General features: G+C 36.6%; 3 protein-coding genes and 1 long non-coding RNA gene across 14 annotated transcripts; 1 reads left to right on the top strand and 3 right to left on the bottom strand.

The window, feature by feature from the left end:
- Positions 1-28: 28 nt before the first annotated feature.
- On the bottom strand, positions 29-1,208 carry LOC110599933. The gene is made up of 3 exons (XM_021736559.2): positions 810-1,208; positions 615-709; positions 29-434 (listed from the first exon to the last, which is right to left on the bottom strand). The coding sequence occupies exons 1-3, from the start codon at positions 1,099-1,101 to the stop codon at positions 315-317; spliced, it is 507 nt and encodes a 168-aa protein (XP_021592251.1). The 5' UTR covers positions 1,102-1,208; the 3' UTR covers positions 29-314.
- A 4,143-nt stretch (positions 1,209-5,351) lies between these two features.
- LOC110599800 (nucleobase-ascorbate transporter 6) lies at positions 5,352-11,254 on the bottom strand. 6 transcript variants are annotated; one of them, XM_021736373.2, is made up of 15 exons: positions 11,233-11,254; positions 10,404-10,561; positions 9,671-9,768; positions 9,394-9,570; positions 9,077-9,177; positions 8,736-8,811; positions 8,563-8,622; positions 8,274-8,458; positions 7,577-7,673; positions 6,713-6,799; positions 6,541-6,599; positions 6,364-6,455; positions 6,178-6,255; positions 5,906-6,066; positions 5,352-5,819 (listed from the first exon to the last, which is right to left on the bottom strand). In XM_021736373.2, the coding sequence occupies exons 2-15, from the start codon at positions 10,516-10,518 to the stop codon at positions 5,601-5,603; spliced, it is 1,605 nt and encodes a 534-aa protein (XP_021592065.1). In that variant the 5' UTR covers positions 10,519-10,561; positions 11,233-11,254; the 3' UTR covers positions 5,352-5,600. The 6 variants fall into 6 exon arrangements, with proteins under 6 accessions (XP_021592065.1, XP_021592061.1, XP_021592060.1 ...); XM_021736369.2 differs by lacking the exon at positions 11,233-11,254 and adding an exon at positions 11,083-11,221; XM_021736368.2 differs by lacking the exon at positions 11,233-11,254 and adding an exon at positions 10,900-11,062.
- A 3,942-nt stretch (positions 11,255-15,196) lies between these two features.
- Positions 15,197-24,032, top strand: LOC110599610. Of its 6 annotated transcripts, none has more exons than XR_006348566.1 (6): positions 15,197-15,670; positions 18,062-18,433; positions 18,511-22,951; positions 23,139-23,487; positions 23,585-23,662; positions 23,762-24,032. XR_006348566.1 is itself a non-coding variant. In XM_043950607.1 (5 exons), exons 1-4 carry the CDS (start codon positions 15,536-15,538, stop codon positions 22,900-22,902), a joined length of 4,827 nt encoding a protein of 1,608 aa, XP_043806542.1. In that variant the 5' UTR covers positions 15,197-15,535; the 3' UTR covers positions 22,903-22,951; positions 23,139-23,542. The 6 variants fall into 6 exon arrangements, 2 of the variants coding, with proteins under 2 accessions (XP_043806542.1, XP_021591765.1); XR_006348564.1 differs by having other exon boundaries at positions 23,582-23,662; XR_006348565.1 differs by lacking the exon at positions 23,762-24,032 and having other exon boundaries at positions 23,585-23,708.
- On the bottom strand, positions 23,547-25,192 carry LOC122721769. Its single transcript, XR_006348567.1, has 2 exons — positions 24,641-25,192; positions 23,547-24,531 (listed from the first exon to the last, which is right to left on the bottom strand). It is a non-coding gene; the product is annotated as an uncharacterized LOC122721769 (long non-coding RNA).
- Between the last annotated feature and the right edge of the window lie 715 nt (positions 25,193-25,907).

Genomic DNA, 25,907 nt, shown 5'->3' with positions numbered 1-25,907 from the left:
TGGCTATAAATTATCAAGAACACAGCTGTTAAAGGAATCACCTCCAATTTCAGCAGAAGTCTTTACTTCATTTCAAAAGAACATCTACTAAACATTATGTTTCATATACCCTTTTTGCTACACAACTTTGAATTACCCAAATATGCACATAAAGGGACCAGAGATTCATTTCCCTCTGCTATAAATCTACCCAGCTGCCTTCATGGAAGATCTGTATATTCTAAATTTGGCAGGTTCAGAATAAAGGGCTGGATTGTGTGCAGATGACCTGATCTGTTCTTCATGTAAGCATGGCAGGAAGATGATAAACATGACTAGCTGCTAGCCTCTGAGATGCTTTGAAGTGAGGGTTGCCATGTTCTTGATCTGGCTGCGGCGCTGGCAGAGTTGGTAGCCGTTGCTGTTCTTGTTCTGGTTCTTTCATTTTTGGTCACCTGAACATGTTCAGTATCATGCAAAGCTTAGTTAATTTTCATGCATTATAATTGATATCATTTCTATATGTGCCTTTATCAGCATAATAAAGATATCATTTTGTGTTCTTCTGGGAAAAAAAAAAGGAAAATTTATGGAAAATCATAATTCAGAACAGGATAATTATATAAAGGATTCACCTGATGATCCTTCTCCAGCCCTATGTACTGCATCTCTGCTGACTGGTCTTTCTTCTGCTTTGCTTCTTTCTTAGCCACCAGTCCCTTCATAACTTCTGAAGGGGAGAACAAAGGAACCCACAAAACAAATTAGAGTTAAATCAAGTTAAACTCTCAAGACAAAGCAAAGCCAAAGAAAGGACGAAATCAATAAACCTTGAGTAGTGATGAGTCTATAAACATGACCAAGAACAAGAGTATCAGTAGGCTTAAGAAGCTTAATTCTTGTTATCCGAACAGAGTTGTTGCTGTTGTTGTTGGTGGGGTTGGGGCATTCACCATTTTTATGCGTCGGATACAAGGTGGTGGAGAGGAGAAGAGCCACATAGTGACCAGGGTTCATCTTCATAACCTCAGCAGCACTCACAGGCCAATACAGCTTTTCTACTTTCCCACTGGGGTACTGTATTGCTAGAGTTGCGGCATCTACAGCTTGACAATTCCCCATTTGCCTTTTCTTCAAGAAGAAGAGGAGGAAGCAGGGAGAGAGAGGGCAAGTTGAAGCTAGCAGCAGTGTCTTTATAGTAATAATCCACCAGTTGTTTACAAATGGATGTGGTAGGCAAAGCAAATCAGAAAGTGTTATATCATGGTAATTAAGGGCAGTTTAGTAGTTTTCAAAGGTTTAAGGTGGAGGAGGAATTAACATAATTGAGATATTGTGGTCTCAGATGTAATTATGTGGTGAGCTGGGATTGGTTAGGAGTTGAAGAGACAAAGAAAGTTGGGCCACATGTGATTTTGGACCTTAAAAAGACATCGTAGAGATGCTCTATAGTAATCCACGGTTACATTAGATTCTCCTTTCTAAAAGCCAAAATTTAGATTTTGAATTTAATGAGTAAATGCTAGGTTAGATTTTGAATTTCTGATTTTAATTAAAAGAAAAAGAGAGAATGAATAAATAAATGTAAGGTTTTGCGTGTGAATGACGTACCAATTGAGAGCGTGAGCAGGTTTAGGACCAGCTTTGGGCAACAAAGCCACAGGCGTGAAAGTTAGTGAAAAAGGAAGTTGAAGCAGCTTCTTCTTATTCTGCTTTGCATACGTGCGTGTTTGATGGGGGTCCCACTGGAGCCTACCACCACCAACAGCACCGCCTCACGGGGGTGGTTGTGGGCCGCAGGCGAAGGGGGCAGTTATTTATTCCGTTTCCATCTGAATAATGAGTGGGTGTCGCGCGTGAGAAGCGATCCCAGCTTTTTGCCAATGCCCAAAGCTATAGAACTTCGAAAGAGCACAAAGAAAAGGTTTCCTCTCCTTTCCTTTATCAGTTTTCCTTTTGGTATCCTATGAGGAAGAATTGCCATAAAAAAATATAAAGCATTTCTTTTAAAATTTAGAACTGGGAAAAATAAAATAAAAATAATTTCTTTCAGGACATCATTCCATACCTCATCATCCATTCAACTATAATGAGACCTTTAATATAAAATATAATTTTGAATTGCCTTTTTTTAAAAAAAAAAAGTTAATATAAATATTTTAATTTATCTCTAATTCCTCTATTTCATTTCTAGTATCTCAGAATATTTATAAATTATGAAAATTATTATCCACCTCAAAATGTATAAATACTCAGACTAATGAAAAATCTCGTAATTTTAATTAAAATAAAAAATTATTGGCTGATTGTTATATAATTCAGAAACTTGTTGACCTATATATGTTCACATGGGCAAGAATACCCCAAAAGAGTATAGTCACATCCTAAGTCTCCCCCACTCAGTGCCTTTACATACCCATTAAATTTTTTATTTTTTTTTTAAAAAAAGAAAAGAAAAGAAAAGGAAAGAAAAGAAAAGATTGATAAGAAATGTTGCTCTAATAGTTATCTGAATTTAAATCAGAATCTTATCATTCATTTCCTTTCTTAAAGTTGAATGTCACTATTAATTGTCCAAGCAATTGGAGTATTGATGGCATAAATAATCCAAAAAACTATTACATAGATCCTTTTTATAATATGTAAGATCTGCAATGCTGTGTTTCATATGATTTACAAGCAATAGTTTCGCAATTTAACTGCAAGATTTTTACTATTCTCTCAAGCTTTTGAGCTAAGCAGTGCATGATTTGACCTACACATGCAGCTGAGGCAATGATTTCTAATTTCCACTTTTGCTTCAACATCATGATTGTAATTCTTGGGAGAACATGATGCCTGGTTGCAGAAAATGGTAGCAAAACATTAGATCAGTGGTGGCCACACTAGTCACTGAGATTTTGTCCTCAAATTTTCATGCCTGCATGTGTTTTTTATTACTATTTTCTTTTTCTAATTACATCAACATCATAGTTAATTATGTTCAGCAAATCTATAAATCTTGTTTAAATTAGCAATTGGGTATTCTTTTTCTGTTATTAATAATCACTGAGTCAGTGAGTTACACCCTTCAACCTAAACCAATGTAATTAGCTCATAGGTGGAAAGAATCTTATTAGCTTCAATTGTCTGATATTGTTGTTTATTTCCTTCTTAATGTGGATGAATAAATGTAATTAAAAATCAAGCTAAATTTGTTGGACCATTTTACCATAAACCAACCAATCTATTCACATGCTAAATTATACTTCCTTCATATCTCCAAACTTGCTTGAACAAGCACATGGAATATTCTAAAATTTGATACACTATGCCCACCATAAATGATACACTTGTTGTACTTCTGAATTTGGGCAAAAGAAGATCTCAACTAAGTCTGCAGAATCTGTACAACCATACATTTATAATACAGAAAGCCTACCTATAATTATTTTTTTAATCTGAACAGAAACATCCACATTACATTTATATTGACCAGAAAGAGGAGGTTTAAAAAACGCAGACCTCTCCTAGCCTTTGCAACCTGTCAATCACGCAAACAAACTCTAGCTCTATTAACCACCATAGATGGGCTCTGAAACTGCTGCCTCCATACCACATCTTTACGGTGTTCCAAAGGACTATGAGCATCTCCTCTCTCAAAATTATAGGCATTGAAAAAACAATGCTTTGCAACAGTAACTCGAACTCCAAAAGACCATGAGCACCTCCTTTCTCAGAACCATAGGCATTGAAAAAACAACTCTTTGCAACAGAGTCACTAAACTCGAATGAGGTATCCAACCCATAAATGATAAAAGCCAACAAGACTTAGCAAATATACAATTATAGAGAATATGTACATCAATTTCATTTGCAAAGCCACAAACTGGACATACCTCATTAATATCAATATGTCGACCTCTTAGTGTGGGCTCTGAAACTGCTGTCTCCATACCACATTGTTACCGTGTATCCAAATATTCCAAAGGACCATGAACACCTCCTCTCTCATAACCATAGGCATACAGAGTCACTAAACTCAAATGAGGCATCCAATCCAAAAATAATAAAAGCCAATAAAATTTATTAACATGGCATTGACATGGCGATTGACGTAGTAATTTCATTAGTTTCTAGCGGCAAAATAACAGTATAATACTATTAGAACAATTTTAAAAGATTAGATTTTAATTAATAAAGAAAAATATATGATGTAATTACAACAAAATTAAAATTACAGTTCTTATTTGCCGTTAACTCTTATATTTATTATATCTCTACTTTTTTGCAGAATCTTAGAATACTTGCGTTGTGTCTGTCCCACCTTAACAGTCTTGCATTAGAGGATTATGCCTTCCATTCCATATGTTTTAGCTACTTCCTATGATAGACGGTAGCTTGGTATACCTCAAAAGACAGATTTAGAACTTTTAGAGCCAAAGACCTACTTGTTAGTTGTGGTTGCTTTATTTTTTCTCCCCTAATTATAACAAAAGTTACTTCTAGAATGACTTGTTACGTCTTGGTGTTTAGCATTGAGTTTAGAGTATAAAAAAAATACTTTTTTAAAAAAATTATTATTTTAGATACCGTTGAAAAAAAATCAGAAAAAACTGTTTTATTATTTTGATATTTTTATGATTAAATTATGTTAAAAATAATTTTTAATTATTTTTAAATAATATTTTTAATAAAATATTTTTCTCGACAGCAGTTTGAACAGTAATGCTAAAAAGACCCTTAAACAATAATCTCATGATATGATTAAGCAATGTGGGTCAGCTGCGGAATTCTTGTGTTTTCGGATTGGATTATAGATAAAATTTTCGGATTTGGGCTCCTTTGGTTTGTGTGGGCTATCGGCTTGTCACTTCTTTAGAGTCTATCCATTGCACCTGAAGCCTGTTTCTGAGCATTTTAATGCAATATAATTTGCATGATAAAAAAAAAATATCTCAGGAAATTGAAGACGATAAATCAGAGTAGAGAAGGGAAGCATGAGAGTTGGGGAATATAGATAAGACAGAAGAAAAGAGAAGGAATCCAGTCAGAGAGACTGGCAATTCTGTCACTTTTAGGAAATAGTAAATATTTACTATTTTACTTCCCTGTACACCCGTGGGTCTTTGTTGTGATGTGTGCATGGGGCCACTTGGAATTTTACAAGTGGAGACAGGATTGGCAGCTCTGTCACCATATACAACTCATTTCAAATGGGAACTCAGGGCTCCTTGTCAGCTGTGGAAGTTCACATGCAATTGTGGAGTGCTGAACCTCAGAACGGTCATTTTGAACTGCACCCCAGATTAGTTTAAATGGTGATGGGTAATAATTCAAGAATGCAAGTTAATGCAAGCTACAGATGCTAAAATAACAGGGCTTCTAAAGCATACTACTGAACAAGATGCATTCTTCATAGCTGCTTCAAGTCCATGTCCTCGTTGGATTTACAACAAAAACAAATTCAATAATCTTAAGTTGTTCTATAAAGGAAGATACTATCTTATACTGTTATATAGCGTGATAAGATTCACTCAGAAAAATAAGGACAATATTACATTGCAATGTGATCCCGCAGACCTATTGAGAACACATATTTGGACAAGATAGAATTCATAATAATCTTGATGCTGATTAAATCACACAGATGGGAAGTATTTGTTCAGATTGAAAGGCAGGGAATAAAACTCTTCACTCCTTGTATCACCCTTGAATGACCGGAACTTGTCCCACCAATGCTTACCCCTGTCTTTCCTGATTGCACTATCTTTTCGATGCAGGGTGTTGTCCAGGAAATATGCCACACACCCCGCGACGAATGCTTCTGATGAGAAAGGAACATTTACAATATCGTTGAACTGCAATGTAAACAAAACATGATATTTATCAGTCTCAGATGCAAGTTTCACAAAGAAATATCAGAAACTGAAGGTTTCATGCATACCCATCTTTCTCCAGTGTGGACAGGACCATAGCCATTAATTGCAGTATATTCGTTGAAGTATTGTGGCACTGACAAGCCTAAGAAAATAGAGAAGCCTAAAATGAACTTTGTGCGGAAGCTGTTGAGGTTGCAAAACTGAAGAAAGCTAAGACCTCCAACACCTGCAAATGAATAATCAGAAGAATTGATATGTAATAAAATGAATGATCACAATAAATAAGAGATCAGTATCAGCTTTTCACGATCAACCTCATAATATCACATATACGTACCCACATAGGCAAAGAAAAGGCAATACAAAGCAGCAATAATTGGTGCTGGTATAGAAGCAAAGACAGCTCCAAATTTACCTGAAACATGAAAAGTTGAGTGACGCTACGAACAATGTACTCACAAGGAAAGATGAGTTGCTCACCAACCTGAAAGCTATGAGCAACTCTCATAAATCTACTTCTTACCGAGGATAGAGAAGAAAATCATGAATCCAGCAGATATTTGGACAACCCTTCGGCTACCAACTCGTGTCAAAGCCAAAAGGCCAGCGTTCTCTCTGCAAAAATAAATTAAGGTTCATAGAACTTGTTTTAAATATGCATACAACATTCATATGATGTAGGGTTTTCCCGGTGTCTTACACAGAAACTGAGGATCCATTCACAGTTCCAAACAACCCAGAAAGCAAAATGGCAACTCCCTGAAGCAGAAATAAAACATTATAAATTAACATTGGTGAACAAAACAGCCTTGTATAATAAGAAACTCGGTTTTTTATTTTCAACAATTAAGAGATCAGTCTATTTAAATTACCTGCCAGCCAATGCCACGGCTAAGCACAGAAGGTGGCATTGGGGTCGCACTTGCATACCTCGACACCGCAATAAATGCACCAGTGGACTGCTCATTCATTGATTATAAGAAAGGTGAATTTCAAGATATTAACATTGTAAGCAAGCAATGTTGTCAAATAATCTAAAAGAATTCATATTTAAACTGCACCAGAGACCCAGAATGAGAGAAAACAAAATAAACCATTAAAAGAACAGTGTTTGAAGTGTTAGGATCCTAGAATTCCAAGGATCAAAACTATAATTTTCCAACAGTAGAGTTTTCGAAAAATAATATAGAGATAAATTAGTGTAAAATATTAGTAAGCTAAAGGCCGTGTCAGATATCTGAAATTCCCTTTAGATTATTTATTTAGGGGGTGTGTCATCTGAGACATATTGATGTCTCCTCCTGCCACAAGCCAAGTTGTTCCCAAGGTTCTTTAGGGGGGAATAACTAGTTGGCCACCAGTAAGGGCTTGGCCCAGTTGACTACCGTAGGCCTACAGAGATCCTGAGCTGTGCCTTCACTCCCTTGTAGACCGCCATCACAAAAATCTTAATTTCAATTAAGAATCTTTGCCTATAGGTAGCCCAACCAATTACTAAGTGTCCACCCACAGACTAAGATGATATTTTTAGTAATGGAAAATTTAGTACTTCTTTTTCTCTATTACTGAGGATGGGCATGGAACATCTCCACACAGCTGAAATAGAGTAATCATATGGGGAACATACCAGCACAAACAATGACTACGATGAAGGTGTGTGCGTGCTCCTATTCTGAGTCTTTGTAAAACAGTTGCAAAATAGATGGGGAAAATAAAACAAGGTAGAAATATCAAACCTCAACAAGAGCAACAAAGGAAGCCATCATCATGGCAAAGGCTTCGCCAGCATCAAATGAAGGTGCTCCCCATTGAAATGGATAAGGAACTCTTATCCTGAAAACTCACAATTCCAATCAGAAATGCTAAGCATAATTGAAGATACAACTCAACCAGACCCATCTTCAGCTATAATCAAACTCTTAATATCAAGGTGGCAATTAGAGCATCTTCCCAAGGAAAATAGTGAGTTAGATAAGATGGGATCAAATCTTAGTGCATCACAAACTCCACTACTAATCTGGGACAAATCAATGCTGATGGAGGAACTAGGTTGAATATCCAAATATGGGCGATCTAGCTTGCTTTTCCAAATCAAGCTTGTTCTCATTGACAGAGAATGATCAAGCTCTTTACAAAGAGGAAACAATTAGCCAGAAGACTGCTACTCAGCCTTAGTTTCCAGATTGAATGGCAGAGTCATGTGCAAGTTGTAATCAGACTGGTAGCTATTAAATATCCAAATTATGCCAAATTTGTTAAGAAAGGTGTGCTTACACTTCTTGCTTTAACATGGATCTCAGTTTTTAAAGGTTAATGCACAAGTTAGTCTGTATCTATATGCGAATCAAGGCCTCTCTTATAGGATCCAGCAATGGAATGTGTCAAATAATAAATGCCTAGACACATCCTTTTAAGAATACAGTAGAAACATACCATGGAGCAGCATCTATGAGTCCTGAACGATCTGTACGACAAGTATTTTGCGTCTTCGGTGCTGCACCATTGTAGGCCCCACCCACAGTAAGAAGGTGAGCATAAATCCATACAATTACCACTGAGAATATTACAGCAAAACGATCAAAAACATCTCTTCCAGACTTTATCACATGGGGCATATACTGCAGAAGAAAAATATATTATTGCACTGAACTACAGCCATTATTTCACAGGTTTAAGATAGAGAAAAGGATAATACTGTATAATAATGCATCCACAGATATACCTGTGAAACAAATACTAATATGATCAGCTCTGGCAACCCAATCTCTACACATTTGGCAACCTAACATCCGATGCAAAAATCAGTATTCAAAATAACACTGTCTATTTGTAACATGATGTATATCATTGCTTTCCCTGCACATGCACATGCACATGCAGCAAAAAGAAACGTACCCCAGGAAAACCAAGCTCATACAGCCCAAAACCAACGAGAGCTACCAAAGGAACAGCTGAAAGTGGACTTAAGAACCTGGGATTTAGAGACAGAAAGATAGAGAGAGTGAACAGTTTTAAACAGAATCTATCTGAGGTAGACTCTAATTAATTACATACTAAATGCATTAGTGAGATGCAAAACACAAAAGTACAAGCGTCCTTGGATTATAAAAGTTATTGAACAAAATCTTATACATGTAAATAAATAAAATTAGACGATATGAAAGATAAGATAGCCATACAAACTGTTCAAGGAACACTGAAATTATGATCATTATTAGTTCATGTTCTGAGCTAACCTGGTAACATTACGCCAGAGGCCACTGAAGCCAAGAACAATTTGAAGAGTTGATGCAACAATAAGCGAACCTTGTATTGCACGCATTATCTTCTTAAATCGCTGTATTGGAATCAAACATTTTTATAGAGTTGAAAAAAATCTAGGACAAATATCCATAAGGATAGTGTGGTATTTAGATGCATTCTTTATATGGGATTGTATTTAAAAGATAGTATTTTGGGCACTAATTGTGCCTTACCAAATTGTCAAGAGAATTTAATATTCCAAAGAAAACAAACATAACTTATACAATGCATAAGAGTTAGATCATAAAACCTCAACAGGGTCAAGATTATCACTAAATCGACCAGCAAGGATAATAGAAATAGTAGTTGGGACAAAGGTATAGGAGCCTCCAATGACAGCAGGCAATCGAGTTCCAAACAGACTCTGAAGCAATGTGTTCAAACCAGCAACAAATAGTAGTGTCTGGATCACGTCGGCCTTCTCCTTCTGCGAAATTGGCAAATGCCACTTAAAATTGTAAGGTTGGAGTTCCAGCTATGTAAGAAAGCAATGAAGAAGTTAAGCTATTTTCACCCTCGAGTCTTACATTTCCACCTCCCATTTGGGGAACAAGGGCAGTGGGAATAAGAACAGTTGTCCCAAGCATCACAAGGTAGTGTTGGAAACCAAGCAGGATAGCCTCAGCTGCATCGTATACAATTTTTAATGTTCTGAAAGTTCTCAAGTTCAACAAAATGCATACTCACACAGACCACTAATTCACAGTTTGTTAAGTTGATCAGAAATTCGTGTAGTTCTATTTGCGCCGTGGGAAAAAAGACAACATATTTAAAAAGAAAACTATTCATAAGAAAAAACAAATTAAGCATATAGTTGAAATTATCACCGACAGAAAACTAGATCCTCTGCTCCAAACAACGAACTTCAAAAACAAAATTAATAAAATTTTAATTATTCTTACAATTAAGTAGGTTAATTAACTAAAAGCAGTTGGATTGCTTTTGTTCTCCTCTGTCACCTTTATTCTTTTTCCTTTTGAAATACTACCAGAATCTTCAAACAGTAGGGTTTATTTCTACGGAAAGACATTTAACCTTTTGAAAAGGGATACCAACCATAAAGAGAGCTCAAAAGGCAACTTTCAACTAAAACAAGATGCGTATCCTTAAAAAACCATTAACAAATGCAAAAACCTTAACTAACACATACCCAGATAGATTCACACACCACTTACTTTAAGAATTCAAGATTGGATTTAGAATCTAAGCACCATCAAATAGAAGAGAGCAGACAATGAGAAATTATCAAAATATACTCACGCCATCGGGGAGGACTTGTTATGCAATAAGAAATGTTCGGAAGCTGCTCCTTTGGCGGGTGTGGCTGCGGCTCCTCTGCCTTTCCTCCACCACCTCCTCCTCCACCTCCAGCCATGAATCTGCCCTCTCACTCTAAAAATCTTCCTCTCTCGCTCTCTCTGTCTCAAGAAAAGTAAAATAATGAAAAAAAAACAAACAGAAAGGAAAAAAAGGAAGTACTCAGGATTCAGTTGAATGTACTAAAAAGCAGCACAAATACCCAAAGCTAAACATAACCCAGATCCCAAATCTCACAGAAACTCACTGAAGTGACAAGAAACCAGAGAGAAAAGCTTCAATAATGCAAGGACCAAAAGCCAAAAGAGTAAACTAACCAGATGTGTATTAGTATAGAAAAAGAGACGGAGCCATAGCAGAGAAACGGAAAATGAAAGTTTAACAATAGCATGTAGGTGAAAAGAATGGCCTATATAATTGAAACAAAAGAAAAAAGTACCTTTTAAACAATAGCAATCTTCAAAGTAAAAAAATAAGTGTGAAGCATTTAAAGTCAAATAAAAATTATGCACGCCACCATCCCAAAGGGAAAGAGGGAGATGAGCAGAAGAACAAAAAGAAAACCCACAAAAGTTTCAAGGTGGTATATGTAAAAGCAGAAAAGAACAGTAGTTAGAAATACCCAAGTTTTTATATGCAAGCGAAGGTTTAATGGCATAAAAGGCAGTGGAATTTTGCGAGGAAAAGCAAATTTCTTTTTTCACTCTACTGTCTCTCTAAAAAGAGGCTTAACGTCCAGAGGCTTAACATTATTTAATGCCATTTTACTCACCTGCCAGTAATCACTAATCAGCATGTGTTCCTCCTTCCATTTGTGCAAGCAAAAAGTAGAGAGAGCAGTAAAAAAGGAGGGATACAGTTAAAAGGCAGGACTGTAGTGGATTCAATTCAGGTATCAGTTCGGAAAAAAAAGAAAATTCAGGTAACAGTTTTATATACGATGTCGTATATACTAGTTCCTAGAAATCATTCTTCCCGAGAAGAATGCACCTAGTTTTGATAGATCAACACGTTATTTTCATAAAAAGACGGAATTGGCCTTCAAAAGTAAGAGCCCTGCCCATGTGAGGACATTGAAATTATTGGGAATAATGCGGGGTAGTTTGGGGATTTAAGTTAATTTGATGACGTCACATGCGGAGGTGGCGCGGCAGATGAAGGAATTAGGGGTGCCCTTAAAAACCAAGAGCGAGTGAAGGGTCAAAAAAGCACGGCCGACACATTCCCCATCTTTATCCTCAATCACGGATTCCTTTTTTCCCCAATCCATGTGCATGTAGACCCGGACACAGCTAATAGAATTTATTTTATTTAATTTAGATTAAAACAATTTTTAATAAATTAATTATCAATTTGTAAATCTACTCTCCATTTTTTATCAATTATTGAACAAATCCCTTTTTAATTATAGAAATTTTATAAATGAATCGGAATGTTCATACAAATGAATATTGAGAATTGTAAAAAAATTATTTATTTATTTTTCAAAACCAAAACATCATTTGACTGGAGATTTAGATATCTAATTAACAATATATTCAAAAATTAGGTAAGTGTTAAGTTCAAGTTAAATTAAAAAATAATAATAACAGTGGTTAATTTTAACATAAATTTGTGATAATTTATTAATTTAAAAATTAAACACATCATCAATGTTTTTTTTTTAATTTGAAAATTGTGGACAAATAACTTAAATAAATTAGCAGCATCATTAAAGTTATAACACGTGAGGTAATCCTACAATACCTACTCATTCATCAAAAACTCATTAAATTATGCCTAATATATATTTTAATCCATAAATTTTATTTAAAAAATTAATTAAACCCATACCGATAATAGAATTAATTAAAAAATTTTATATGAATTGTATTATAATTTTATATTATGTATTTAATATTTAAACGTACCGATAACAAAATTACCAGACTAAATACAGCAAATACGTTAAATTTTGAAATTTGAATTCAATAGTGAGGAACCACCACCACCAACATGAAAAAGAAGATGTGATTTTCTTTTGTCTCTACATAAATACCGGCAAGATATAGTGGGAAGACCCGAGAATGTTGATAAAAGAAAAAAAAAATTAATTTATTTTATTGAAACTCGTAAAATGTCGTATCTCAACTCACATGATAGTTTCAATTATGCTACATTTTGATTGGTTGGACTTATATTAATTAGTCCATGGGCACCTTTGTCAATATATAAAAAGGTGAAAACAAAGGGAAAATCAAATTGATGGGAAGCTTAAATAAGATATACAATTCGATTTCCCTTTTTTCTTAAATATTTATTTCTGAAATAAAAAATAACAAACCTATTTCATATATCCAACGCCTAACCCTAATCAGGGGATTTGAGAATAAGAAAAAGAGTAATAATGTGGCAAAATCATGGGATAAAAAATGATGAAAGCGGTGGAAAGAGAAATGGGTAATCATAGAAATTGGTGGGATTGGAGATAAAAATTAATAATTAATAATAAATAAAGTGCATGGAGAAGAAAACAAGACACAGAACGTGGGTGTTGCTTTTTTAACTTGTTTAAGAAGGGATCCCTTACCAAATACCAAACGTCACCCAGTTTCATTCTCCTGGTTCAGGAACACTATATGGCTGCTTTAATGCCCTTGCTCTTCTTATTTTGTGCCTCTCTTCTCATTTCTCCATTTTAAAGATATTCTCTTACCCAAATATAAAAAAAAACTGATCAATCACTCAATTTTTTACATTCGAACTGAGATCAAAATTAAAAATAAGTTTAAAATTCAATAAAATTCACTAAATAGACCAATTCACCAACACGTCATGTAGTCCGTGACCAAAACATGCCGAATTAACTCAAAACTTAAACCCATCAAAAAAGAATTTAGCTCTGATGAAAAATAAGAGCCGCTTGGATTATACCGCGACTCTGTCAACATATACACTAAAAAGAAACTAAATTACTATTTGATAAAAATGAGCACGCTGAACATCCATACATACAAAATGCGATCACAACCAAAACTGGTATAGCGACCAACAAACCACAGCAATTCAGGACTTTATATTTAGTGTCAAAATAGCCAAAAAGAGTCGATCAAGTCTTGTATAACTAAAGAGCCATCTTTAAGGAGCAATTTAGTGTTTCGATGCCGATCCGTGAGCAACAATGCGATCACAACCAAAATTCGTATAGCGATGCAGCAACCTTCGACAAGAGAAAAGGAAAGACACCGAACAAAACAACAATTACAATTTAGATTTTCAAAGCCAACTTCCTAATTATGATAAAAAAATTCATGTTCAATTTTGAAATTTCAAGATTGGGCCTCACCTTTCCTCTTCTCTGTATAATACCCTACTAAAGTAAAAACTTTAAATATCAGAAAAAAATATGGTAAAAAAAAATAACTCTTATATAAGATCATATTTTATTTAAATAGCTTATTTCATGATAAATTCATTTTTCATTAAATAATTTAATTAAATTAGAATAAAAAATAAATATTTTTAATTTTTTAGAAAGTTAAACAAAAATAACAATTAAATAGATATAATTTTAATACTTATTGAAATTTTAAAATTCTGTAATTGAATTACTCCAATTAAATAAATTTTAAATTTTAAATGAATTAATTTAAAGATATATTTATTTTTTTATACATAAATTATTAAGTTATTCTATTGTTTCAAAACTTTTTTATTTTTTCAATCTCGATAACTCATTCGCTTCTTAAGGCGAATAAAGGATAATTAGGCTAAAGTTTTACATTTTTTTACTAGTGATTGCAGTAAGTTAAAAATTAATGTTTGAAGCAGTGGGCTTAGCCTAACTAAACTCCATATCCCATCATATGGAAAAATATGGTCCAAATGAAATCATGCCTAACTCACACTGGCCCATCATCATTTCACTGATTGGGCTTCTCTCCTTGGTTGATTTCTTTCTCATGACTCTGAGATTTCCTAAGATTAGCTCAGTTCAGAGGAGAATAAAGGGGACTTTGTGGGCATGAGCCATTTTCTATTGATATTTGGGTATCCAATCTATCTCCCAACCACTACAGTTTTGCAGTTTCACTGGGCTCATAGTCTCCATTCATTTTCCCCCTCATTTCTTTAAACCCACTTCTTCAAAGAAGAAGCATTAAGCCAATATTTAACTACACTATTGATGCTAAAGTGGTACTCACAAAATTTAACTCAATAATAAATGTATTTAGTTAAATTTAACAAATATTTCATACAGAAAAATCATTATTATATTCATACATTGAAAAAAACCCTTCTTATTTTCTCATCATTTTTTTTTATATTTCACAACTTTTATTGCTAAATAAGTTGTTAGGAGTTTATATTATATTTTTAACTAAATTATTTTTACATATGAAAATTAACTTTTTCACAGAAAAAATTAATAATGCATTCATTTATGTTATTTTAATAGCTTTGCAATACGTAATTTTCGTAGTTTGAACAAAATTCGACTGATTAGAAAAAAGTTAATATTTTAATCAAATGAAGTAATTTGAATTAATTAAAACCAAAATTACTTTAAAGCTCCCCCTAACAAAAAATTCTGAAAGTTAACTTCCGATTAAAAAAGGAAAATCGCACCACTCAAGAAAAAAAAAAAAAAAAAAAAGGAAAGGAAAATCGCAGGTAACGCTTTCATCCAGCTGCCCGTGCTGCCCGATCAGCCCCCACCCTGCCCGCTTCTGTGCTACCAAGTAGCGAAACGACTTTTCCATTTGCCGTCTCTCTTTCTTCGATTTCTCTCTTCCTTTATATCTTTCTCTCTCTAAGATTCTTCAGTTTTCACTCTGTAGATCGACATCTCCTCAATTGGACGGATTAGAGCTCCAATGGGATCGATTCATCTGAAAAAGAAGACGTCGTAGGATTGAATTCGATCGGGGGAATTGAAGATTAGGGTTTCGATTCTGGTGAGAATGGTATAAGGTTGGATTTGGAGGTGGATCTAGTGTTTGAAATTGGTGAATTGATATAAGGAAGTGGAGCAGGATTCGGTTTCTGAATAAGGAGACGGGATTGATGTTACTCGAGGGGGAAAATGCAAGGCTATGCATGGGCTGGCAGGTGAGGAAAGGAAAAGGGGTCGGCACATGTGGACAGGACCCACTCGTAGCAATTCGGTTGTAGCTGGTGATGTTTCCTCGTCTTCTTCTTCTGTTTTCCCGGCTAATTCATTTTGCAAGGTATTTTTCCTTTCATGTACTTTATTTTTTTTTTTCCCTTTTGCTGGGCATGCTTTTAGTTTGATTTTTAGGTTGTTCTGATGACGGGATATTGGGGGGTTTTGATGGAGTTGATTGGCATCGGCGTTCGAGATGGTATATATGAATAGGTCTTTTGCAGATTTGTGTGATTGCCGAAGAAGGGGTCGAGTGTTTGTGGTTAATGTGGAAATGGGTCGAATATTTTTGTAATTTTGTGCTGTTTGGCCTGCATTGATTTAAATTTGGGGAAGTTGGCGGCCATGATTTGGGAGAGTTTGAGACAGCAAATTTAATTTTGGTCAGATGTGTCTGGTATCTTGATTCATATATGGAACTTTGAAGAATGGGCTGAAATGACGGAGTGGCGTGTTTTGCTTGATGTTGGTGTTGGGGTTCTTCTGGTTTCTTTAGGATTCTATATCTGTTGGCGTCTCATTCCTTTTGTGGGGTTGCATGGGAGAATGGACGATGAAAAATGAACAGCGGCAATCGCCTGCTAGATTCATTTGCTTCTAGTTTCGAATGATGTATTCTTTTGCGATGATTAAACTGTATTTTGATCGATGGGCTGATTTTTTCATCTGAGTCCTGATGGATGCAATAAGTGCATAAATTGGAGCTGAAATTTGCATTTACCCTTCAGTTGGAATCAAGAATTTTGCAAGAATTTAATTCGATTTCTTTTATAGCAATTCATTTGTTTGGAAAGAAAGAATTCAATTATTTTTAACTTAAAAAATTTTCAATTTAAAAGAATTTGAAATCTTGCATGATTTTGCAAGAATTCATTTAATTTTCTTTTTACAAAATTAATTTTGCCAAATGAAAGGTTAAAGTTTAAGAAAATTGTGATTTGGATAATCATCCCTTCCATTTAATGGTTTTTTCTCCAGAAAATGTTCCACAATCAGTTTTCCTTTGTTCTCCAAATACAAAAGAAAATGCAGAAATCTTTCCTTACAATGTTTTCCTTAAAATAATAGTGATGTATATCATTGTGGCAAACAAAAGAAGGGGGGTGGGTTTCCAGATGGCTAAATGTTTACAACTTTTCATTTCATGATAAATCAGTTATGGAATCATCTTGTTGTACTTTAGACAGAGACATGAATTACAAGTTTTTTTTTTTTTTTAAATGATCATAGTAATTTATTTTGCTTCTGCATATTGAAATGTGAATTCTATGATAACTTTGTTTTAACTAATAATTTTCCTTTTCAAACTGTAGTCTTTGCTAAATAGTGAAAATAATAGTGACAGCTAGGGGATACAAGCTGGTGATCATGATGAGGATGTGTGAAATTGGGGTTAGGTATCACTGCAGCAGTGGAATCTTAGTTTGGGGAGATTAAAGTTCATTTAATGGTTGACTGGAACATAGAAAATGTACATTATTATATCTTAATTGTTTAAAGTAATAATAATAAAATGACTTGTAAATTTTAAATAAAATGTATATTATGTTAGAAAATTTATATTATTAATTAATGTTAAACCCCGTATTTATCTAAAAATGTAGTATGACAAATAAAATTAAGAAATACCACGTAAATATGAGTTAAGTTTGAGTAAATGTAATTCATGTCTTCCTATTGAGTTGGAGTACCGACTAAGTGTGCCATGAATCAGAGTTGTTACTAACTTAACCTACCCCTACATATTGAGTACTGCATATCCATACCACAATTTAAGAGTTCCACATTCTAGGTAACTATGGTGAAGATTTCATTCTGTGATTAGGAGAGTAAAATGAAAACAAAGTTACTCTCAAAGGCATTCCAAGGAAGATAAAGCTTAATGTTTTTAGGAGTGTCTAATAAGAGTTTGACACATGTCAAATTGTGATTGATGCTGTTTAGGAGATTGGAGTTTATCCAGGTCCCTTAGTTTATCTTTTTGGAGGTTTGATCCTAAGATTTTATTACTGTTAATTAACATGAATTTTTGCTTGTGCATTGTTCCAAGGATAGTTAAAGAATAATCTATGCTGTATGGTGGTATTCTTGGGAGCTTTCTCTTGAATTGTTGGGTTGGGAGGGACTTGCAGTTGCATTTTTGGAATCCAGTTTCTTCAAAATAAATATCTTATTATGTGAATAATGAAAGCCATGAGACGTAAGCTGGTTCATTTAGCTGACTTTGGTATGGTGTTGCTTTAATGGTACTTTAATATGAAGTATAATGAGGTTGTGTTGTGATGGTTAAGATTGACTTTGAATTATTTCTGATGTTTTTTGTTAAACTTGTACTGCATTTTCTTGAGCTTATTAAATTTTTAAGATTTGGATATGCTGTTCTATTTAGCTATTTTTTCATTTTCAGATAAATTTATTTGCTAGTCTTTCCTTTCTATTTTTCCCTCTTAAACAGGATGGGCGCAGGATCAATGTTGGAGATTGTGCTCTTTTCAAACCACCCCAAGATTCCCCTCCTTTCATTGGAATAATTCGTTGGGTGACTACTGGAAAAGACAACAAGTTAAAGTTAGGTGTGAATTGGCTTTATCGACCTGCTGAAATAAAGCTTGGCAAAGGCATCCTTTTGGAAGCTGCGCCAAACGAAATATTCTATTCCTTTCATAAGGATGAGATTCCTGCTGCATCACTACTGCATCCGTGCAAAGTCACTTTCCTTCCAAAAGGTGCTGAACTTCCATCAGGAATTTGCTCATTTGTGTGCCGGCGAGTTTATGACATTAATAACAAGTGTTTATGGTGGCTAACCGACCAAGATTACATTAATGTAAGTTCTGGATGCATTCGTGTGTTTTGCTGTGAATAATTGACAATTTGTGGTTGTTAATATTCTTTTTTGAACAGGAACGGCAAGAAGAAGTAGATCAGCTATTGTGTAAAACTCACATAGAAATGCATGAAACAGCGTCCCAAGGTGGGCATTCACCAAAACCAACGAACGGACCAACATCGACTTCACAGTTGAAACCCAGCTCAGATAGTGTACAAAATAGTGCCTCATCCGTTCCTTCTCAAATTAAGGGAAAGAAAAGGGAACGAGTTGATCAGAGTTCTGAGCCCGTTAAACGAGAACGTTGTTCAAAGCCTGATGATGTTGATTCTGGTCACTGCAGACCAGAAAGCATTTGGAAAACTGAGATTGCAAAATTTACTGAAAAGGGGGGGCTTGTTGACTCTGAAGGTGTTGAAAAATTGGTGCAACTCATGGTTCCTGAGAGAAATGAGAAAAAGATAGACTTGGTGGGCAGGTCAATACTGGCTGGTGTTATAGCAGCCACCGATAAGTTTGATTGCCTTAATCGGTTTGTGCAGTTCAAGGGTTTGCCTGTATTTGATGAGTGGCTGCAGGAGGTGCACAAAGGGAAGATTGGTGATGGTAGCAGCCACAAGGAGAGCGACAAATCTGTTGAGGAATTTCTGTTCATTTTACTTCGTGCGCTTGACAAACTCCCTGTAAATCTCCATGCTTTGCAAATGTGTAACATTGGGAAGTCAGTGAATCATCTGAGAACACATAAGAACTTGGAAATTCAAAAGAAAGCAAGGAGTTTGGTTGACACGTGGAAGAAACGTGTTGAAGCTGAAATGGATGCAAAGTCTGGTTCTAACCAGGCTGTCTCATGGGCTGGGAGACCGCGACCTCTAGATGTTTCACATGGTGGGAACAAAAATTCTGGTTCATCTTCAGAGGTGGCAATTAAGAGTTCAGCTACACAACTTTCAGCTTCAAAAAATGCTGCAGTCAAGCTTGTACAGGGGGAAACTACAACCAAGTGTGCATCTGGCTCTCCAGGACCCATGAAATCTTTTCCATCTTCTGCATCAGCAGGTAACAGCTTAAAAGAAGGACAGACCTGCAATATTGGTGTCGGTGTTGCCTCTGATCTTCCTACTGTAGCTGTAAGGGAGGAGAAAAGCAGCAGTTCTAGTCAGTCCCACAACAATAGTCAATCTTGTTCCAGTGATCATGTCAAAACTGGGGGAGTTTCTGGAAAGGAGGATGCGAGGAGTGGTACTGCTGTTTCAATGACTGCAAATAAGGTCATTGGTGCTTCTCCTCGGCATCGTAAGTCAATCAATGGCGTCCAAGGTCCAACATTATCTGGGATCCAAAGGGAGACTGGGTCAAGTAGGAATTCTTCCTTGCATAGAAGCCAGTGTGCTGAAAAGTTATCTCAGTCCAGTTTGACATTTGAGAAGGCAGTTGATGTTCCCTTGGCAGAGGGTAATAATCATAAATTGATTGTTAAAATCCCCAACAGAGGTCATAGTCCTGCACCAAGTGCCAGCGGTGGATCTCTTGAAGACCCTTCAGTCATGAATAGTAGAGCTTCTTCTCCGGTCCTTTCAGAGAAGCATGACCAGTTTGATCGTACCTTGAAGGAAAAGAATGATGGTTATCGGGCTAATACTATGTCCAATGTAAATAATGAGTCATGGCAAAGCAATGATTTCAAAGAGGTGCTTACTGGATCTGATGAGGGGGATGGGTCCCCTGCCACTGTTCCTGAAAACTGTAGGACTGTTGAAGACACTGGGAAATTAGCTGATGTTCCAAAAGCTGCTTCCTCATCATCTGGAAATGAACAAAAATCAGGGAAGTTGCATGATCCTTCTTTGAGCTCGATAAATGCTTTAATTGAAAGTTGTGAAAAGTACTCTGAAGTAAATGCCTCCATGTTGGCTGGCGATGATGTTGGTATGAACTTGCTTGCTAGCGTTGCTGCTGGGGAAATATCAAAATCAGATATGGCTTCTCCAAATAATTCTCCACAAAGAAACATCACTGCTGTTGAACACTCTTGCACAAGCATTGATTCTAGACTGAAGTCAGCTTCAGGTGATGATTGGAGACAAACAGTTGATGGCACTGATGATGAAACCGAGAAGCGGGTTACTGATACTTCACGGAGCAAGAGCATGGAGGATAAAATTGTATCATTGTCGGAAGATAAAACAGTAGATGTGCAAAATGGACATTCAAATTCTTCCAATATGGATGTGCAGAAAATCATGGAACCTTGCCTACAAAACAATGTGAAATCAGAGGAAACACTAGCCACTTCTGTGACTCTGCTCTCTTCAAGCATGGTAGACAAAACATCAACTAATGCTGACAAAGAAACATGGGAGGAGAAGGCAGATGACATATCTGATACAAAAGATAAGTTGCACAGTTGTATTCGAAGTGTGGATAGGGTTGACGTGTCAAGTTTAGAAGGTAGGACAGAACCTATTGAAGGATCATTGCCTTGCCCATCAATGGAGATAGAAGGTGGCAACAGGAAAAACATGAACAAACAGTTTAACATTACCGTGAAAGCGGAGCAAAAATCTCCTGCTGTTGTGCGCTCTGAGTTTGCAGAAGGAACTGTGGGGGATGTGCTGGATCCTACTGGTTCTGGTAAAGATAATTTTTCTGAAACTGCTGTTGGGGAGGTGAAGGCTGAAAAGGCTGATGAAATGGATAGCAGGAGTCAGCATGCTGAAAGAGGAAATAATACACAAGAAAATAATTTTGGCTCAGATTTTACTGATCACAAGGTTGAGAATTTGGAGCAGAGTCTGGAAGATAATCATGCTAAAGAACAACTTAGCGGTGCCCATGCTCTGAGCAAGGCGTCACCTGCATTTTTGCAAGAACCAGGACAAGAAGCAGGGTGTAGAAGATCAAAGTTGACTGCCACTGGTGCTGATGTAGCTGAGGAAAGTAAATCGGGTGCTGCAGATGCTGCTTCACTATGTGCTGTAGGGGGGGCAGATATTGTAGCGAAAGTGGAATTTGATCTAAATGAAGGCTTCAATACTGATGATGGGAGATATGGGGAACCAAATAACTCGAGACCACCTGAATGTTCTACTGGTATTCAATTGATTAGCCCTTTGCCTTTACCTGTTTCTTCCTGTTCTAGTGGCTTACCTGCTTCAATTACAGTGGCTTCTGCTGCAAAAAGGCCCTTTATTCCTCCAGAGGATTTACTGAAGAATAGGGGAGAACTTGGTTGGAAGGGAACAGCAGCCACAAGTGCCTTTCGTCCAGCTGAACCAAGAAAAGCTTTGGAGATGCCAGTGGGTACAGTTAATATCTCTGTTCCTGATGCAGCTGTGGTCAAGCCCAGTCGACCACCGTTGGATATTGACTTGAACGTTCCAGATGAAAGAATCCTTGAGGATTTGGCTTCTCGAGGTTCTGCTCGGGGCTCAATTGCTGTATTTGATCTCTCAAATAACCACAATCCATCACATGATCAAATAATGGGTTCTGCTGCTGTTCGGGGCTCTGGAGGACTTGACCTTGATTTGAATAGAGTGGAGGATACAAGTGATATCGGCAATCATTTAACAAGTAATACTTGTAGGAAGGATGTGCGTCTTCAGGCAGTAAAATCATCATCAGTTGCTGTTCTTAATGGTGAGTCGAGTGTACGCATGGATTTTGATTTGAATGATGGGCCTCTTGCAGATGAGGGGAATGCTGAACCATCTTCAGTTGGCCAGACTGCCAGGAATAATGCATCTTCACAACCATCTGTTTCTAGCCTTAGGCTAAACCATGCGGAAATGGGTAACTTCTCTTCATTTTTTCCTCAAGGGAATGCCTATCCAGCTGTTGCCATTCATTCTATGTTGCCTGATAGAGGAGAGCAGTCCTTTCCAATTGTCATACCTGGCGGGCCTCAAAGGATGTTGGCAACCCCTACTGGCAGCACGCCATTTAATCCTGATGCCTACAGGGGGCCAGTGTTATCATCTGCTCCAGCAGTTCCCTTTCCAGCTACACCATTTCAATATCCAGTCTTTCCTTTTGGGACAAATTTTCCTCTACCATCAGCGACATTTTCAGTCGGTTCAACAACATTTCTGGATTCATCACCTGGTGGGAGACTCTGTTTTCCCACAGTGCATTCTCAAGTATTACCTCCTGCTGGTGCAGTCCCGTCCCATTACCCAAGGCCTTTTGTTGTTAGCCTCCAGGATAATAGCAATATTGGTGGCTCTGAGAGTAGTTGGAAATGGGGAAGGCAAGGTCTTGACCTCAATGCAGGGCCTTTGGGCCCAGACTTGGAAGGGAGAGATGAGACAGGTTCTCTTTCGTCAAGGCAATTGTCCGTTGCCAGTTCACAGGCCATTGCAGAGGAGCAGTCAAGGATGTTTCAGGTGGCAGGCGGTGGCATACTTAAGAGGAAGGAGCCAGAGAGTAGCTGGGAAGGTTATAAGCAATCCTCATGGCAGTAGAGATGCCTAGTCACGCACTCCAGTAATCCATGAGGCCCATAAATTCTCAGTATGTATTTATTTTCCATTTGCCTGCCTTCAAATTATGTGAAACGTGTTGCTCTGCGTCCCCGTTGTCTTTCCTCCATCTATTTGACTTGAGATCTGATGAATGGATTTTAACTTTGGTGCATGAGTTAAACTTGAAAGTCACATTTTTTAATTATTTCTTTATTATGATTATTTTTTTATTTCAGTGTTCTTGGATTGATGCTGGCTAACTTCCAGAGGTCATCAACTAACTCTTGCTCTTCAAGGATGGGTGGTTAGTGAGTTATTTGATGCCATTTTCTATGATCCCCGCCTTTGCATCATGAAGGAATCTGTGTGGGGTCTGCTAGCTGGTATTTCCTTGAATATGTCTTGGGTGGCAGCTGTTCACTTTCCCCTGTGTAGATATGTTAACTGTTGGAAAGCAGCATGCAATATTTGTTGCCTGGACAGCTGGAAGCGTGCCTATGCTGTTGTTCAGTGTATCGACATTTTTTATACTGTTGGACCCAAAACCATCCTTCCTTTTCCAACCTTTCCAAGAATGAAGGATTGGTTAGTGAACTTCTTCAAACTGAAGCTCTTTTGTATGTGCATTGATGTTAATTTATCTACCTCCCCCCCCCCCCCCCCCTTCACTTGTATACAGTAGGAACTGGACGTTATGTAGGATGATTCAAATGACAGGTGATCTGATGTAGAGTTTAATTGTATCTGGAAAAATTTGAAGGTTAGTGCCTGTCAACTTAATATGGGGAACTATTACTTTTGTTCTTTGTATTGATTTTTGATGATTCATGATCCATGTCCGCTCTTGCGTTTTTGCAAGATATATTCTCAACGCCGCTGGTTCAATTGTGTGGGGGTGTTGAAGTCTGTGTTGGGCGAGTAATAAGATCGAACGTGATGAGATTGATTTGGTGGTGCTTATTGCTCTCTCCTTCAGAAATATTTTTGAGACCCTTGTGCATTCCCTTGTTCCTCCAAATCTTGACCATTTGGAAGCTTAATTCTTTTGCTGAAAGGAAATTGAACACAAGAATATAAATATCATGTAAACATTGTTTTATATTTTTAAATCCGACGTGTTATAGTGATTACCTGGGACTGCTTCAGCATTCATTTTTGCATGCTAGATGGGTTGTGTGAGAAAAAAAAAAAAATCCTAATGCTCTTTCTTGTTATAAGAGCAAAAATTTCTAATACCTTGAAATATCAAAAATATAAAAAAGGAATGTCGTTGGTAGTGATAAGGAGATAAAGAGGGTCTCAGAAGATCGCCTGCTTGACTGTCTAGTTTGGACATATAACTCCCACCCATCCCATCCCATTCTCACAGTCAGAGGCGCAAAAGAAAGGGTTAAGATTACGATTGACCAGTAAGTATCGAAAATTATATTCTCTGAATCTAAAAAGCTCCAATTCTTAGTTGTCCACCTCCAATCCTTTAACAGATTGCACTCAAGTCACTTGCCTTTTTGGTCGCAGGCTCATGGCATCCCCCAAATCAATTGAATCCTAGGAATGCTCAGATTATCGGCAATATGCTGGGTCAATTCTTAGAGACGGATCTAACACTCGAAGGTACTTTAGATTTGGCTGCGTATCATAGTTAATTTGCCAATTAATGAACCTTTCAAAACGAGTTTCCAGGATCAAAAACCCAATGGAGAACTACAAGGGGTAATTTTGAAATATGAAAGTTTACCTAATACTTTTTCTCTCTTGTGGGTTGTGGCAGGATAGGTCAATTAATCGGGATTGCAAGATACAGGAAACTCAATCATCCTCATCAGCGTAACAAGGCAGAAGATCAAAGTACGGTTTCTAGCTGAAGGCTTTTCCATTGCAATCTTCACCACCAAAAGACCATTTGTTGGATAAAGAAGACACAAACATCGCTGGCCAAAACTATGATCAAGACGCCGATGAGACCCAGAGGCATAACATTGACGATCCCAAAACCATACAAGGAAAAGCAACGACCTTTGAGCCACCTGATTTATATACTTTCCATCTCCATGAATCTTTGAGTCTAGAGATTACACCAAGAAATACAATGGACAAAGCTACAGACCTGCCTTCGAAAAAATCAGATGCTCACCTCTACCAATCTCCTGACTCTAGCTCTGACACATCAAACCAGATTGAAGGGGATGGTCCTAAAAACGACTCCACTTGCTATGCATGTTGAAATAAACCCGACAGACCAAGGAAAAGAATCATCAAGCCCAACCCATCTCTTCTTATAATATCGGGCCCGAATAAAAGTTTTAAAAGCAAGAGGAGCAAGTGGGATATGAGAAAAAAGACTATCCAAAATATGTGCGCCAATCCAAATATCTCCTTGAGACTCGGGGCATCAGAAACTCATGACGTTGGATCAACTAGTGATGCTTGCTATTGACGTGTTCCATCCTCATCTTAAAACTCACGTTTGCTCGGTCCTTTTTTTTTTATTAGAAAAGGGCAAATCATTGATCATGATTTAAAAAAAGTCATTACAAAGGAAACTTAATAATTGTGGAGGAGGATTTGAAAACAGTCCTATCTTAACATATTAACTCTATCTTATCATATTTTCCAGTCTACAAAGCAATTTGCAGTTCTAGCTATATGAACAATTGAGATTTTGGGATGAGAATTAAGCAAGAGCCTCAGATCATGATGAACCGCACCTAGTTCCTATGGAGGTGAAGAAGGGGAATTGATAGCAGAAAGTCAGAATCCAAAAAAATTGGCAAATATTCCCTGTTAATAGCAAATATAGCTGCTATTCTCAAGCTTGGCCTCCGGCAACTAAAAAAAAATAAATTAAAGAATAAAGGAAATAAAATCTAACTAAAAATTGGTAGGAGTAGTTTTAATTTATAATCGTAGTTAGACTTGACTTTCTTGCAAGCTAATAAATGAAGTAGAGAGAAGTCACTGAGACTAATTTTCTCAACTTGCTTTGGAGGAAAATTTTCATAAAA

The sequence above is a fragment of the Manihot esculenta genome, chromosome 14, assembly GCF_001659605.2.
Source record: "Manihot esculenta cultivar AM560-2 chromosome 14, M.esculenta_v8, whole genome shotgun sequence".
Lineage (NCBI taxonomy): Eukaryota > Viridiplantae > Streptophyta > Magnoliopsida > Malpighiales > Euphorbiaceae > Manihot > Manihot esculenta.
This window is presented reverse-complemented; position numbering and strand designations above follow the sequence as displayed.

Bases quoted from the DNA above. Each gene is read 5' to 3' on its own strand.
- LOC110599933 (XM_021736559.2), bottom strand. From the start codon at position 1,101: ATGGGGAATTGTCAAGCTGTAGATGCCGCAACTCTAGCAATACAGTAC. The intron at 710-809 runs GTTTATTGATTT...TCTCCCCTTCAG, and splicing joins TAGACTCATCACTACTCAAG to AAGTTATGAAGGGACTGGTG. The intron at 435-614 runs GTGAATCCTTTA...GAACATGTTCAG, and splicing joins GGCTGGAGAAGGATCATCAG to GTGACCAAAAATGAAAGAAC.
- LOC110599800 (XM_021736373.2), bottom strand. From the start codon at position 10,518: ATGGCTGGAGGTGGAGGAGGAGGTGGTGGAGGAAAGGCAGAGGAGCCG. The intron at 9,769-10,403 runs GTGAGTATATTT...TATACGATGCAG, and splicing joins AACAAGTCCTCCCCGATGGC to CTGAGGCTATCCTGCTTGGT. The intron at 5,820-5,905 runs GTATGCATGAAA...TTTACATTGCAG, and splicing joins TCCACACTGGAGAAAGATGG to TTCAACGATATTGTAAATGT.
- LOC110599610 (XM_021736073.2), top strand. From the start codon at position 15,536: ATGCATGGGCTGGCAGGTGAGGAAAGGAAAAGGGGTCGGCACATGTGG. The intron at 15,671-18,061 runs GTATTTTTCCTT...CCTCTTAAACAG, and splicing joins CGGCTAATTCATTTTGCAAG to GATGGGCGCAGGATCAATGT. The intron at 18,434-18,510 runs GTAAGTTCTGGA...TTTTTTGAACAG, and splicing joins CCGACCAAGATTACATTAAT to GAACGGCAAGAAGAAGTAGA.